This window comes from Mya arenaria, chromosome 6 (assembly GCF_026914265.1).
Source record: "Mya arenaria isolate MELC-2E11 chromosome 6, ASM2691426v1".
Classification (NCBI taxonomy): Eukaryota; Metazoa; Mollusca; class Bivalvia; order Myida; family Myidae; genus Mya; species Mya arenaria.
The window spans coordinates 26,494,108-26,509,534 of NC_069127.1; the positions used below are offsets into that span (position 1 = coordinate 26,494,108).

Below are 15,427 nucleotides of genomic sequence, written 5' to 3' on the forward strand. Positions count from 1 at the left end.
GCCTAGTTTTAAATCATACACCTGTATTGTGTTTGAGGGTGTTGTACTTTGATATTTGTCATTAATGAGGTGATAATTCTCGTTTCACATTATCAGTTGCGTTGTGTCTTTAAAATTTCACGGTTAGTAGTGTTAGGCAGAAGAAGTGTGAAAAAGATATATTCATTCTATGTATGTGTGACATCTTTAATAATATACTCAAAATAGAGTAAATCAAGTTCAAATGTATAAATTAAAGGACTATGTTCCAAATGTTTTTATTAGTCCAATATATGTCTTTGGTAATGAGTTTTCCGTGCATATTGTGTTCTAAGGAAGTAAGGCCGCGACAGCATGCTGTGGAATGTGATTCCTGCCATCGCTGGCAACACCGCATTTGCGGAACAGGTAAGACTTTGAGATAATACATATTGTAAAACCTGATGGACAATTGATGAGGATTTTATTTTTTAAGTAAGCTAAGTAGTTGTATATTGGAAGTAAGAATATTGCAGTAAATGGCTTAATATAAAAGCTTTAACGGTATACGTCGTTTATAAATTGCCAATATATGTATAACTGTACAGGTATATTGCGTTCAATTTTATTTTTTAAGTAAGCTAAGTACTAGTATATTGGAGGTAAGAATATTGCAGTAAAAGACTTAATATAACAGCTTTAACGGTATACGTCGTTTATAAATTGCCAATATATGTATAACTGTACAGGTATATTGCGTTACCCAAAGTATTTTTGAACCATGTTAAAAATCGCTATTCACTTCAATGTAGATATATCATGAAAAGACGTGTTTAATCATATTTTATTGCTCTTTTGTAAAAAATTATTTTGCATACAATTTACATGTACATTTACAATCAAATAAAACAAAAAGAACAAATGGGTTGAGCTACAAGTTATTACAACATTAGTTTCAGCCCTTCCCAGGCGTCAATATAGCGTCAATGTCGTTTAAATCTATGATTAAACGTAAATAGACAATAGAGATAACGTTAATTACTTTAGAAAAAAGAAGAAAAGAATTGGTTGCCACCAAAAGAAAATACAATGTAATAACATCCCAGACAGTTTATATCGTGATTGAGGGTGATATCAAAAGAAACGTTTCGTTAATTTTATGTACTTTAGAACTTCAATAAAAAGCACACTATTTTCATCGACTGTGTATATAATGTAGAGAAATATTACGAAGTCCTGTATTTGGGATTGTTTATTGGGTGTTTATTTTAAGTCCCTGTGACATGTATACATGCCATAGGGTCCATGGACACGCATTTCACACATTTCAGTAAAGGTGTTAATATTTGACTGTAAGGTATATGGTCAACTTGGAGATATGTGGTAAGTAATACACGAAACAACATGTTTTAGAAAATAGAAATTTTGATAATGTATTTTAATCTCGTGTTTTCAATTCACGAAAATGTTTTATTCAGGAATTTCCCTTGCTACGTATCGGGAGGCACCAAAGAATGAGGCGGGGTTGACGTTTGTGTGCCGTCCGTGTCTGCAGCCATCCACTACAGTTGAAGATGCCGACATGCCGACGCTAGAACGGACGGTGAGTTATATATTTAGCGAAAGAACCAAAATAAAATACAGAGATTTTTATATATAGGAATAAATGGTGAATAATATAGCAATCTCATAAGAAATGCAGCAAAAATGATATTTCGTTGCAGATGCCAGTGGAAGAGAACTCCGACGACGATTCCGAGATGCCTTCTCTTAACCACAGCGTGTTACCAGACGACTCGGCGTACGCGTATGGCCCTGTGCTCGATGTTGACACCAGCGTCGTTCACCTGCACACCACCAGAGCTGAGGTAAGATAACATGTAGCATCGAAACAATAGCCAATGATTATATCCATAATTGATTTTTTATATATAGGGATAAATGGTGAATAATATAGCAATCTCATAAAAATGCAGCAAAAATGATATTTCGTTGCAGATGCCAGTGGAAGAGAACTCCGACGACGATTCCGCGATGCCTTCTCTTAACCCCAGCGTGTTACCAGACGACTCGGCGTACGCGTACGACACTGTGCTCGACGATGACACCACAGTATTGAGCGTCGTTGACATGCACATCATCAGAGATGAGGTAAGATAACATGTAGGATCGAAACAGTAGCCAATGATTATATCCATAATTGATTTATAAACTATTAAGTTGGTTTCCGATTGCATAACGATTGCGTAGTTTCAGCTTTCCGACATCGACGACCATGTCCTTCCGGTGTTGAATTCTACTGCGTTTGATGAGTCTTACTACTCGTTTTACACCGGAACCGATGCCAGCCACAAAGAGGACATTTCCTTTGACGTTACCGGCAGGAACGTCGCCGAGGTCGTCCCAGTAGTGGAACAGTCTCACTATGGGGCCCTGACGGAGACTATCTTGGAGAACCGCGGCATCACTTGGACCGTAATAGATGGCGGTAGTCAACGGGGATCAAAGGTCCTCATTTCCAGTTTGGGCTACGCTTACGGAGTCAAGGTAAGAAGTAATGGTCAGATGTCAGTGTATCTTAATGAATACTAATGATATGTGTTCAGTATTGTGTTTGCTAAAAATGACAAAGTTTATATTAATTATTATATTTCAGAGAGAGAACAAGGCATCCACGATATGGCGGTGCACCTCGAGAAGTAAGAGCATCAAGTGCAAGTGCCTTTCATTGGTCCCAGGCGGCTTGGCGACATGTACAGAGCGTGGGGCTAGCTGAGACCTATCGGTGTAGGGTCGGCGTATTTAACTTCGTAAGGATGCTGCTGGCCCTGAAGTTTCTGCCTGCCAGTCATATTCGCCGTGCCTTTGATAAGCTGGCTGAGACAGCGACAACTGAAGCCACTCGTGCGCTAACTTCCTATATCGAGAGGCAATGGATGATGAATCCCATCTAAAGTTGCGGTGGAGGATTGGTCTGTCTTCAGACCATTCGCACCAACAACGATGTCGAAGGTATGTAAGACAAAAACAAAAAACAATATTTAAATAATACATTATTTAAAATCAAAAGCAAAATTTCTTTTAATAATGATTTTGATCAACGTATATTTTCTATATTTCCAGGGTGGCACAACCGTCTTAATCTGAAAGCCGGATGGAGTGGATTGGGATTATACAGCGGCTCGTCCCAGTTCTTCGCCGAGAGGCCGAGCTCGTTCAGATGTCTGTAGAGCCGGAGGACTTGGAGCGAGGAGGCAACGTCCGTTGTCTGCGTCAAGACAATACCATCAGGAAGCTCGCAGACGACTACTTGAGTGGAGACATGAGGACTTCAGAATATCTTGGAAGGATCGGAGATGTATATCGGCTGCGTATGTGATTTGCTGCCACATCTCTCAGTCAGCAATCCTGATATATTGTCACATTGTTAAACACATTAACATTAACCTTGTGAAAAATGTATTATTATGTCTGTCAATAAAAAAATGTTAATGTCACGCCGTTTGATTTTTTCTGTACCCACTGAAAATGGTGCAATTCCGAACTCATGAAATGATTTAAAAGATTATTTAAGACATTTTGCCTTTTTTAATAAATATTCACTTCTATATATCTAAGATAAACACAGTTTTCTAAGATAAAACATCAAACTGGGCCTTTCTGGTACTGGGCTTTCTGGTACAGGGCCTTTCTAGAAGTGGGCCTTTTTGACCCGCATTCAACTGCTGACATGAAAAATAAATCCGTAAATGTTTCGAACTGAATACTGAAGTACATTGTTGCAGAACAGAATTAATTCAATACTTTGAACTATCGAAATATTTTAAAATATAAATCATAATGTAGACTCTTTAAGTAGAATCATCAAAATATGATGTGTTAATGACATGACCCAAAATGACCCGGTTTATCCAAGATGGCGGACGAATCAACATTCCGTGGAATTTCCGATGTCAAATGGGATTTAAGGCATCAAACTACAGTTTTACAATGGATTGTTAGTGCTAAAAAGGAGAATTAAAAATAATTAATTGAATAACATCATCACCTTATGGTCATATTGGCTGAATTTAACGTATAATACAATCAATGACTGGTGAAAGGTCAGCCACTACTAAAAGTAAGATGCATTAAAACACGGAAATACGAACTTAGTGAAAATCCAAAAAACAATAACGTCGTTTGCTTCGTGCCATTAGTAGATGTTAATTATTATTGCAAATATTGATATGAAAAATAATGATAATAACTCGAAACAACTTGCATTCTGTGTCACAGTTGTCATCTTTCTTCATAAAACATATATTACAGTACAGTAGGGTATTTCTTTAAAATTGTGATATTAATGCACCAGTCAATTTTAACCACAGCCACCCCAGGTCCGGGGATATACAGGGAATAGCCGGTGAAATGGGTCATGTTTTTGCTTTTCAGGTGGCCCCGCATTGCCGGGTGAATGCGGCGGTTTTGTCTGCTTTTAATATAGCGGGTAATTGGCCTTACCTAGGGTCCCCGGGGTGCAGGGACCTTGGTGGGTGTTTTACCAACTGTTCGTCCCCGCATGGCATGGAATTTAGCTGGTGTTGGCTGTACAGTGTACTGAAAATCAAAGTCCCCGCTATTCCCCAGATGGGGGGGGGGGGGCATTACAATTGACTGACCAGTGCATAATTTGGTTCCCTTTATGCCATGTTGATCTGATTCATTGTATTTTACATAGTTAAATATTTTCTTCAACTGTAACACTTCAATATTAAACACTGCATTGCAAAATAGAAACACAAAAGTTTCACATAATTTATCTTGAGCCAATATCATTGTTTAATCACACAAGTGTGTGTAATTACACAAGTGTTTCATTAAACCCTTATTCCGATCAGCTTCTGTCAACATAGCATTGCCATTTTGGAACTATCTAGCTGATGCGCGTCATCTTGAAGCTCAGTATACATCAAGTATTAATTATAGACGTGTTCACTACGTGACGTGCCATATCAAAATGGTTAAAAATCATTCAATGTACAATTATTTGAACTAAATAAACTTAGTGCTTGAAATGTCATTCTTGGCTAGGAGAAAAAGTTGGATGTGGACATGAAGAATCGCCAAAACAAAACTTGTCAAAGACTCTGAAGTTGCTGTTTATTTGGACTAGTCAAGTATGAAATTTTCAACAAATACTATAAATGATCCTGGCATAAGGACACGGAGCTAGCCCGGCTGTATTATCTGGACGGTGCTAAGCCCCTGGTGAGCCTTAAATGCCTTGATTTGAAATCTGCCACTTATCATTCTCTATCATTGGCTACACATTTTTCAGGTAAGTGTAAATTACAGTATTTTCTTGTATGTTAAAATTAACAATTGAAAAAGATAATGCATAACGATAAAGTTGCTATAAATGATCCTGGCATTAGGACACGGAGCTAGCCCGGCTGTATTATCTGGACGGTGCTAAGCCCCTGGTGAGCCTTAAATGCCTAGATATGAAATATGCCACTTATTATTCTCTATCATTGACTACACATTTTTCGGGTAAGGGTAAATTACAGTATTTTCTTGTGTGTTAAAATTAACAATGGTAAAAGATAATGCATAACTTAATTGTGCATGCTGGGGATATCAATATTGTATACATGTATGTAGCTTTGCGGATATTTACAGTGTTTAAATAGCCCAAAAAGGTCTTATTCAATGGAAAAAAATAATCAAAATACTAGAATGTAGACAGGATTTTGACATTTTTTGGCAATTAATTAAATTCAAGGGCGTAGCCAGGCTGTAGTGAATGTTACGCACAAATGTGAGAGGCTATGGGATGGGGAATCCCTGTAACCGTAGGGGGTTAAAGGGGGGGGGGTGGCTGCTCTCTTCGGAAAAACATGGAACTAACATGTTTAGCATTGATTTGTATTTGTCCGAATTTATAGGTTCGAGGCCGACGACTGTAGTTACCAAGTGATTTTTAAGGCTCTGTTAGCTATCTAGCACAGAGAAACAATGCTTTTGTATAGCCGATCTACCCTTTAAGGTTTTATTCTGATGTCAAAACATAGCTTAGCCCTCGACTTTGATCCCATGTTTGGCCATTTGTTTCATTTTTCAAATTGATGTTATGCATGTGCGTCAGTGCGTAACGCTGGCTACGCCCCTGAAATTGTTCTGTTGCAATTTTGGGCAATTTATTCTCATTGGTATGCCTATCAAGCATCAAACATGTATGTTTAAAAAAGATCAATAAAAACAAGCCATATTACTGAAATGTTCAAGGCCAACAGATCCCTTCAGAGAAAATCATGCATAACTCTTTTATATACATATATTCTCCCTCCAAACAGAGACCTGATATGTTAATTTGCATATTTAATCCAGAATATCCACATACTATGAATGCACTTCCCCCTTTGGCAGAATGTTACATTACCCTTATTCGTTATTTCAATTTATTTCTGAAGACAGCATGAACTATTATAGAAAAGAAGTGTTAGTAATTCAGTCTGAAGCCTGTGATTTTTTTTTCAATCAGAAGGAAATTTTGCAATTTCAACATGGCCATGTTTTGACATGCTTGCACAGTGTGTGAATTGTGATCAAAATTGTGCTTGGTTAATTTTGTGGTAATGCGTATATCATGGACTTGACATATTTCTTAGTTACCGCATGGCCTGTTCCAAAGGATATTAGCATTTGGAAATGTCAGTTCAAACCTGACAAATATGAAATTCTTTTCCTTAATTCAATTTTGATATTTTCAAAACACCTTTTTTTTTAAAAACTTGTTTTAATAGATGTTTATGGATAAGAAGAATCTAAATTAGAACATCAATTTGTTAAGACTAAGAAATAATGAGCCCTTTAAGCTGCACTCTCACAGATTGACTATTTTAACAGCTTCTTTTATTTTTTGTTTTGGAAAGAGCAAATTATTGCCTAAATATGTGCAAACTGATGCTATAAGATATCTGACAAAATATCAGATCTTAGATTTTCATATTTACGTTAAAAAATTGATGTTTGATGGCTTAAACTGATACTAACGGTTAAAGAAAAAATGCATAGAACATAAATTTTTGATCTTAAGTATAAAAATCTATGATCAGATTTTTTGTCAGCAGTCTTATATTGGTATCCATGGATTTTCGCAAAAAAATGGCTCGTTCCAAGACAAAAAATAAAGAAGTTGTCAATACTTTCAATCTGTGAGAGTGCAGCTTTAACAACAAAAATAGAATAAACCTACAATTAAGCAAATGAAATTTCAGATAGGCATAAATGAAGTGCTATCCTTAATCATTAACAATTTAATTCTTCAAGTTTGTTTTTTTCCTCAGCCTACTGTCACTCACCTAATGCACAATCCCTGCATAAGATTTTACGTTGACAATGAATTAGACAATGAGTTTGTATTATAAGTCAATTAAATGACCTAAAGTAACTAGCTTAATGATTAAGAAGGGCTCATTATCAGCAATCACTCCACCCATTTTTAATAATGTTTTGTCTTAAAGATTTTTTTTCGTGTTTTTTATTTACTTGTATACTTTATATCCAGTTAAATACAGCCATCACATTTTTTCCCCTACTAAATACACGTGGGGATGTCAATATAACATTGGTCTATTTCTATTGGTCGAAAAAAATATTGCGACTCCAATATTTATTCAACACCGCTGTTGGTCAAGGACTGGTCACGCGGTGACACCACATTTTTCCATTTTCCATATTTATATTACACCAAAATGGCGTCTTTATTCGGATTTGATGAATATTTCAATGAATAAATAAAACATTTAAACAGGGTAACAGGTTGTCAACGTTATACTTACATTACATGGTTAGTAGGGGACATAGTATTGGATATATGTGGGGGCAAGAATCCATATTTAGGTTCGAGCTTCACTCCACCGCAATATGGTTTCCTTTACATTGAATATCCCATATCGGGTTACCTACTGACCATGGAACTTATAGCATCCTTCCACATGTTTTTAAAATTTTTTTGGCAAGAATTGTTTTTTCAAATGACAATTTGTCATTTTGTATTCATTGTGATGAAAAAAGGTAAAATTAAATTTCCAACCAATTCTTAAGAGGAAAATGTGATATTTATCTTATCTCCTGATAAAAACTTTCAATCATGTTGGATTGAATGGGGTACTATATTGGTTTAAATAGGAAATGATGTCATGAGCACATAGTAATCTATGACTTCATCTTACTGGTGACCATTATGATGTCACAATTAAAAAGAAAGAGTTTAGTTTTCTGTTATTATTCCTTCTGCTGTACTTGATATCAGCTTTATATGTATTCTTCTTACAAACACTATGAGAATGATCGCATGATTCTTTGGTTTGAAATTTTTCCTAATACAACATTTTTGCAATGCATGCATTTAGTGCAGAGAATAGCATCGCTTTTATGGTATCCTGTTTTTTACTAGAGAAGTAAAACAGGTTGGTTGTTTTTGCTGTCTTTACTTAAAGAATATTTTGATAAAAAGATACTAAGACTCGTCATCATATAATAGACTGTATTAAGACTCGTCATCATATAATAGACTGTATTATTCAACGCGTCAAGCAAATATGTTAGTAAGCTTGACAAAGGCTAACTTATATGTTTACAGATTGGACAAAATGTACTGCTTTAAAAATAATTATAAATGTTGTGTTTGGCTAACCATGATTGTGACATTTTCACTTCACTTACTATTTTTGTTGCCTCTGCAATAAAATGTTGCTATGTTTGGCAAACAATTCATCATTGTTGTTCTCGGGTTACTTTAACAGTCTTCGCAGTATTTTTTTTCAAGCACTAGCCCAGTCGGGCTAGCAGCCTGGAAAATGCACTAGCCCGAATCAAGTTTCACTAGCCCGAACCAAAATAACTTTTTTAACAGAGATATTTTAATATATGTGTAAGGTAATAGGGCTATAACACCAGTAAACTGTTTTCTCATTTTAATCTCTACTGTATTCCATCAACAATGAAAACACAAGGTCTTCTGACATCTCGCAGTCGCTTTCTCCGTCACTATCGTCTCCATCATACATCATCTTCTCTTGCACCAGCGATGTCGTAGTTGACTTAAAGTAATGCATGAAATGGCATAAAATTTATTTGTCAAAATAACTGTTCAACCGAAAATAGTATTTACTAATTATTGTAAAATTCAGTACAAACAGTTATATTGTAACTGAGATCTTTTGTTTGATTGTGATACCTGGATTTCACTGGTACTTTGAGAGCTTGTGTCTGCCATCTCGTCTGCCTGGTCCATCTCATCTGCCTAGTCGAGATCAGAGTCTGCAAGGGTGATGACCTCCTTGGGTCTGGCAGGCTGCTTTATACGCTCTCCTACTCGTCTCTTCTGGCCAGATGGAGTTGAGGTCTGAAATTGTGAACATGTACATTGTATTATTAAAACATATCTAGATTATTCAATTATTGTTTGTCATGCTTTTGAATTCATAAAGTTTCATATACTTTTTAATGACTATATTAATTCCTGCTTTATTTAACCTACCATCCATTCAGCGATGGCTGCTTTAGGGTCGAACACTTCGATGGTTGGAGACATGATCTTGATAGCCATCAAATCATTCAGTCGAGTGTTTCCAAGTCGTCCTCTTCTCTTGGTCTTGACTGGAACTTTCGTTTTCTTGCCTTTTCGTAAACCTTAGTTACCTCCATTTTAGCATCAGGCTTGTCACCAGGAGCCTTCCTTTTTGGGGTAGCTCCTTAGAACTAACGTAGAAACGACATCGTTCAGTGTGAAGAAATGACAGCTACACGAATAGACTGTATCCCATTCTCAATTTTTCAAGCGTCCCTCAAGTACACGAAATGTTACATTTTGAATAAGCATTTATAAATCTGATGCGAATCGCGGTAAACCAGTCATAGTGCAAGCGTCTATTAAGCGCATTTCAATAAGCGTCTAGGTAGCCTGTTGTAACAGATACGGATACCGTATTTTTTCGGATAATTATTTTTCGGGAAAAAATCACTCGACAGGGCGGGCTAGTGACTTGATTTTTTCAGTCGACCGAGCGGAAAACAGCTCGACTCGGTCGATGGTCGAGTGGGTTACGTCGAAGACTGCTTTAAAGGGACCCACTGTACACCAGATTGGCACCAAAAAATGTTTTTCCTGTAACGCAACTCAGGACAATTATTTAATAGAATGTGTTAAGCTTTGAATCATAATTATATAGAAAGGACCAAAATGTAAAAAAAAGAAGCAGTCCAGTGTTGTATCCACTGTGCTACGAAGGCTTACTCCAAATGGGTGGTATATTTAAGCTATATACCTAGGTAGACATAACCAGTAATATTTTTAATGGAAAAATACGAAATAACTGCTTAGCTAAAATAAATGAGAATGTGGTACATCAGTTAGTAAGATTCAATGCATTGTACACAATAACACCAAGTTTATGTCAGTTTTCGACAAAAATATTTCTTGCAATTTGATCATCATGTGCACAGTTGCTTCAACTAAGGCCTAAGTTTTTAATTTTGAGTACAACATTGAACTTTGAACCATGTGTACTGTTTTGAAAACATCTGTTAATGTTATGCTTCGGTTATCTTGATTGAGTCCTTTTGGCGTATTTGTTATGCAACTGGATTGAAATTTTGCCCATGATGTAGTTCTGCAAATAAACATTAACGATGATATTGCCGGGTGACCTTTTCATCAACTTTTCAAAGCTACAGCATTAAAATGAATATGTTTGGAAAATAAATATCAAGCTTAGATATTTGGTTTGAAGCATTGTCTAATTGTCCTCACTTAAAAGTGTTCAAATTATGCTCCTATATTCAAGATTAGGTTCCGATGATTTTCTGTGTTTATAAGAGAAAGGACTTCGTTCTATACTTGCAGCAGACCGAACAATGTCACCGTCCATCAGCACTTTTAGTGCTTTGATTATCAAAAACAACCTCGGATGTCTTTGGACGGTTTACATACTCAGAAATTGGTGTTTATGTCCGCTGCAAGTAGATCGCGTAGTAATTTTATTTAGCAGTAATTTTTTATGACTGAACTCTTGGGAATCTTAATTATGTTTGCAATAATCCACTTCACTGCCTGGCCATCAATTTAAACATAGATAAATTACCCGCTGCATAAAAATGTTACTCATCACAAATGTTTTTTGTTTTTTTACATCAGTAACAATACTGCTTTAAAACTATTAGACTACAAAAACAGCATGTTTTTCATATTGATATATTTCTTTCTGAACAAATACAATTCTTCACAAACCTTCTATAAGGGTAAGGTCTGCTTTAACTATGCTCCAACTGTTACTTTCAGATCTTGTTTTCACCCTCGCCATTGAATATTAAAGCCATCGACAAGCATTTTAACAATGAATAACATACATATACAGAATCAAAGTGCTGAAAGCACTGATGGACTAGGGCTTCATTTAGGGGAATGTTGATAACCATGTTCTAAGCATTAAACAAATCGTTTCACATCACAAGGGGTCACTGTTTAATGGGCTAGCTTAAACTTTAGACTAAAACTGCTTGCAAGCTGCAAAGGAAATTTTAAAAGTGTGGGTAGAGGGAGGAGGGGGGGGGGGGCTAAAGTGTTTAATCAGATAAAGTCATAGTTCTTTTGAAAATCTCAATGTCGTTAAATCAGACCTAAACAAATTAATTTACGTGGTTGGCGTACATGTATGTTAACCAAAGTACACATACTTCTTTAATTTGATTAAGTCATTTTATATCAAAGGTCTGTTATTTGCAGTTTCAGAGAAGATTTTTAATGAAGTAATTATATCCTATATAGAAAACCTGTCACCTCTTTTTCAGGGGAGCTTTAAACCACAGGGCCATACTTTGGATAATATTTGTAAAAGACATCAATAAATGCAACAGTTGGCCATTCGTGTATTGTCCTCTGTCTCTGTCCTGATAGCTCACTATCTCAGTAGTTGCAAATGGTTGTAGGTTCATGATTCTCCTGGTCATTGGTCATACAGAAAGATGTTGAATGTAAAATCAAGAAGCTTTCATTTCAGGCACTCCGAATTGAATAGAACTGTAACATTTGGAGTGCCTAGAATTTGTAGGATTCCTAGGCAACATTAATCAGGTGTTGCAGTACATTTACTTTACTACAAATACTTTTACCCGTCCTTGTAAATCTAAAAAAGCTTTCATTTCGCAAAAGTAGTTCATATATTAAACTATAATAAGGTTGCTAAATCAGAGTTTGAATAATTCTAATATCTAGATTTGCCTTAAATTGCAGCAAGTTAATGTCCAACTCATGATGTCAATTGAGCTGGTTAAGCAATACTACATTTCCTTGGTGTGGGGATTGCTTTATTTACTTGAATAAACAAACAGTTCTTGCGTTGGAAAGTACAATGTATTAACAATGTTACATGCAATTTTCTTGACCTGACTCCATCCAAGCCTTAAATCTTAGATCAACATGTACTTGGGGCTAAGTGTTTTATAAATGAGAACTATAAATTATGTTCAATTTAGTGCCACTTATGATATATCATTCCGAATACAAAAACACTAGCATTTTCTTTAAAACCACTAGCATTAATATCCTTTGTTATGATAAAACCATTGCCAAGGTGGTAATTTGAAAACACTAGAAATTTTATTTGGTAAGGGTTTGACATAGTCTTTCTAGACAGCTGGACTTGTTTTGCAGTTACTTTGAAAATCTTCAAAAGCTAAACTGATCAAGACTGTAGCAAAAAACTCACAATACCAAAATGGATTTTAAAGACTTAAGAGATCATTCTCATATCACCTATACCATTAGTTTTTATCTACAAACTTAAGTCAACATAAAAATGTTTTACATTAATATTGCAATGAATAAAACATATTGCACGAACGAACGAACGAACGAAAGTTTATTCAATGAAAGGCCTCCAGCCCATAATACATGTTACAATGCAAATCAAATATAACAAAATGCATATATGTAACTAAATAAGAGTTGTGTCTCTTGGTTAATAAGTTAAGTGTTATCTATAGCTAACATGAGTTTATGAATGTAAAGAGCAATGGATTTAATATGGGTAACATTTTCCGATGCCATCATATTATAGAAATGAAAAATGTCAGTATTTCCACGATACCAAGAGAACAAATAATTTTCCCGGATGTCATTAAATCTTGAACACTTAAAAAATACATGATATTCATCTTCAATAACAAGTATGTCTTTATCCAATAAACAATAAATACAAAAGCGATCATTTCTATCAATACAAAAAATCGACCAATTTCAATATGAAGTTTATGACTAGATGTTCTAAATCTTGCCAATGATTTTCGTACAGGAAACGGTAAACTGATATTAAGGTATCTTTCAACATTCAATAAAGACTTAAAGCATTTATAAGTATCACAGCGTGAGGAATTATTTACATCACCGAGCCATGTTTGTCTACAACAATCAGCAATTCTTATTTTAAAATGACACATAAAGATATTTATATCTCCCACATCCTGGGCAATCCAAGCATACCCAAAGCCATATGTAAACAATATTTCTTTTATATAAGTTGCCCAAGTACGCCTACCTAAACTATCCAGATTTTTTATCATAATAATATATGAAATAATATACCAATCAAGCTTAAACATGAGATTTCAACATTTTCCAGATAAACAATAAATAATTTTACTTAATAATTTTCTCGATACTTACACAAGCTGGAAAATGGTCTCTTTTTGAATACTTTACATATTTTATGGCTTTCATCATTCAGACTAACATTTCGCTTGTTATTTCAATATTCAATGATTTTGTAAACATTCATAAATGATGGTTAAAATTAAGATTCATACTAATCATGCCTACCAAAAACACCTGACTGACCAATTAGAATCCAATTTCGGCAGGGCTTATTGGTGGTTCAGTGAAATCAACCATGACCTCCCACAATCTGCACTGATCAACAGTTGGTCTCTTTTTGAATACTTTACATATTTTATGGCCTTCATCATTCAGACTTACATTTCGCTTGTTATTTCAATATTCAATGATTTTGTAAACATTCATAAATGATGGTTAAAATTAAGATTCATACTAATCATGCCTACCAAAAACACCTGACTGACCAATTAGAATCCAATTTCGGCAGGGCTTATTGGTGGTTCAGTGAAATCAACCATGACCTCCCACAATCTGCACTGATCAACAGTAGTAAATGCATTGTTTCCATTGTTCTTATTTTCATAAAGTTAGAAAACAACTGCAGTGAATGAAATTTATTCCTTCTCACTGACTGAGAGAGAATTTAGAATGAACGAAGCTGACGGTTACATTTAGTGGGATATCAAATCCTACAAATGTATTCATCATTTTATGTAACCGTATTTAATATAAATGTTAAAGTTTTGAAAGTCTAAAAAGTTTCAATTTTTGTATATTTTGTGCTTCATTTAATTTCATTCTTTGAAATTTGTTTTTCTTAGTGTTCAATCCCAAGCATTCTTGTTCACATTCAAGTACAAGAAAAGTCTCTAAATTATTATCTGAATAAATTTTTATATTAATGTTAGGTCACATAAAAAGATAAACAATGTATTGTGTTTTTTTAAAAATAACAGTTTTTCATTTGTTTAAAATTATTTCAAATGCTGTGCATTGAAATTTGATTATGAGTTTAAATTATGACAGGAATAATTCAAGGGAATGTTTTTTTTTTGTGATTTCTAGCATTTAAATTGTCTGAATCGCATGAAAATTTATAAATTGCATAAGGTACCGGGTATTCTCAAATTGGTCACACTTTTTGAACTTTTTACTGTCTTCCTTTTGTTTGTCTCAAATTTAATACAACATTAGCTTCACTTGTTGTTTATTAAAGGGACTGTACACGCAAGCTTATGCATCAGCCAATTGTAACCATGCACCCCCCCGGTCCAGGGAATAGCGGGGACTTTTACTTTTGGTTCAGCCAACCCAAGCTAAAATTACCGCCCTGCAGGGATGATCTGATGGCAAAGTCCCCACCAAATCCCCCAGCACCCAAGGGACATTAGGTTAAGCCACATCCGCACTGTATTTTCCACGAGGACCCGATACTGCGGCGTCACCTGAAAGGTAAAAACACGGCCCATTTCCCCGGTTTACCCCCGGATGTGGGGGCCCTGGTTACAATTGACTGGTGCATACTGATCCATAGTAATCCAATCTCATGCCAAGACGATTTCTGGTCTGACATCGCCAGGTAAGTTATTCTTAAGCATAAAAAAGCCTGGACAGCATTTGAGAAAGACTGTTGTGAGGTTAAATCTACATTACTTCACTATGCCACAACATCGGGTGATTACTGATTTTCATTCTTGGCTAGGAAACAAAAAGTGAGCACAAAGCGTCTTCAGAAAAAGAACTTTATGCACCAGTCAAATGTAACCACGCCCGCACCCCCCCCCCCTCCTCCAGGTCTGGGGAATACTT

General features: G+C 35.5%; 1 protein-coding gene and 1 long non-coding RNA gene across 5 annotated transcripts in view; one reads left to right on the forward strand and one right to left on the reverse strand.

Moving 5' to 3' along the window:
* LOC128237160 (uncharacterized) overlaps positions 1 to 3,409 on the forward strand; it is a 36,930-nt gene extending 33,521 nt beyond the window's left edge. For 3 of the 4 annotated variants that reach the window (XM_052952449.1, XM_052952450.1, XM_052952447.1), the window contains 7 exons: positions 315 to 387; positions 1,437 to 1,561; positions 1,683 to 1,826; positions 1,957 to 2,109; positions 2,209 to 2,505; positions 2,615 to 2,970; positions 3,082 to 3,409. In XM_052952449.1, coding sequence (XP_052808409.1) covers positions 1,541 to 1,561; positions 1,683 to 1,826; positions 1,957 to 2,109; positions 2,209 to 2,505; positions 2,615 to 2,734 — 735 coding nt within the window. In that variant the 5' untranslated portion in view covers positions 315 to 387; positions 1,437 to 1,540 and the 3' untranslated portion in view covers positions 2,735 to 2,970; positions 3,082 to 3,409. The remainder of the gene's footprint in view (positions 1 to 314; positions 388 to 1,436; positions 1,562 to 1,682; positions 1,827 to 1,956; positions 2,110 to 2,208; positions 2,506 to 2,614; positions 2,971 to 3,081) is intronic. The other variant, XM_052952448.1, reaches the window with a different exon arrangement.
* Positions 3,410 to 8,908: 5,499 nt separating this feature from the next.
* On the reverse strand, positions 8,909 to 9,252 carry LOC128237161 (uncharacterized). The gene is made up of 2 exons (XR_008261510.1): positions 9,185 to 9,252; positions 8,909 to 9,047 (listed from the first exon to the last, which is right to left on the reverse strand). It is a non-coding gene; the product is annotated as an uncharacterized LOC128237161 (long non-coding RNA).
* Between the last annotated feature and the right edge of the window lie 6,175 nt (positions 9,253 to 15,427).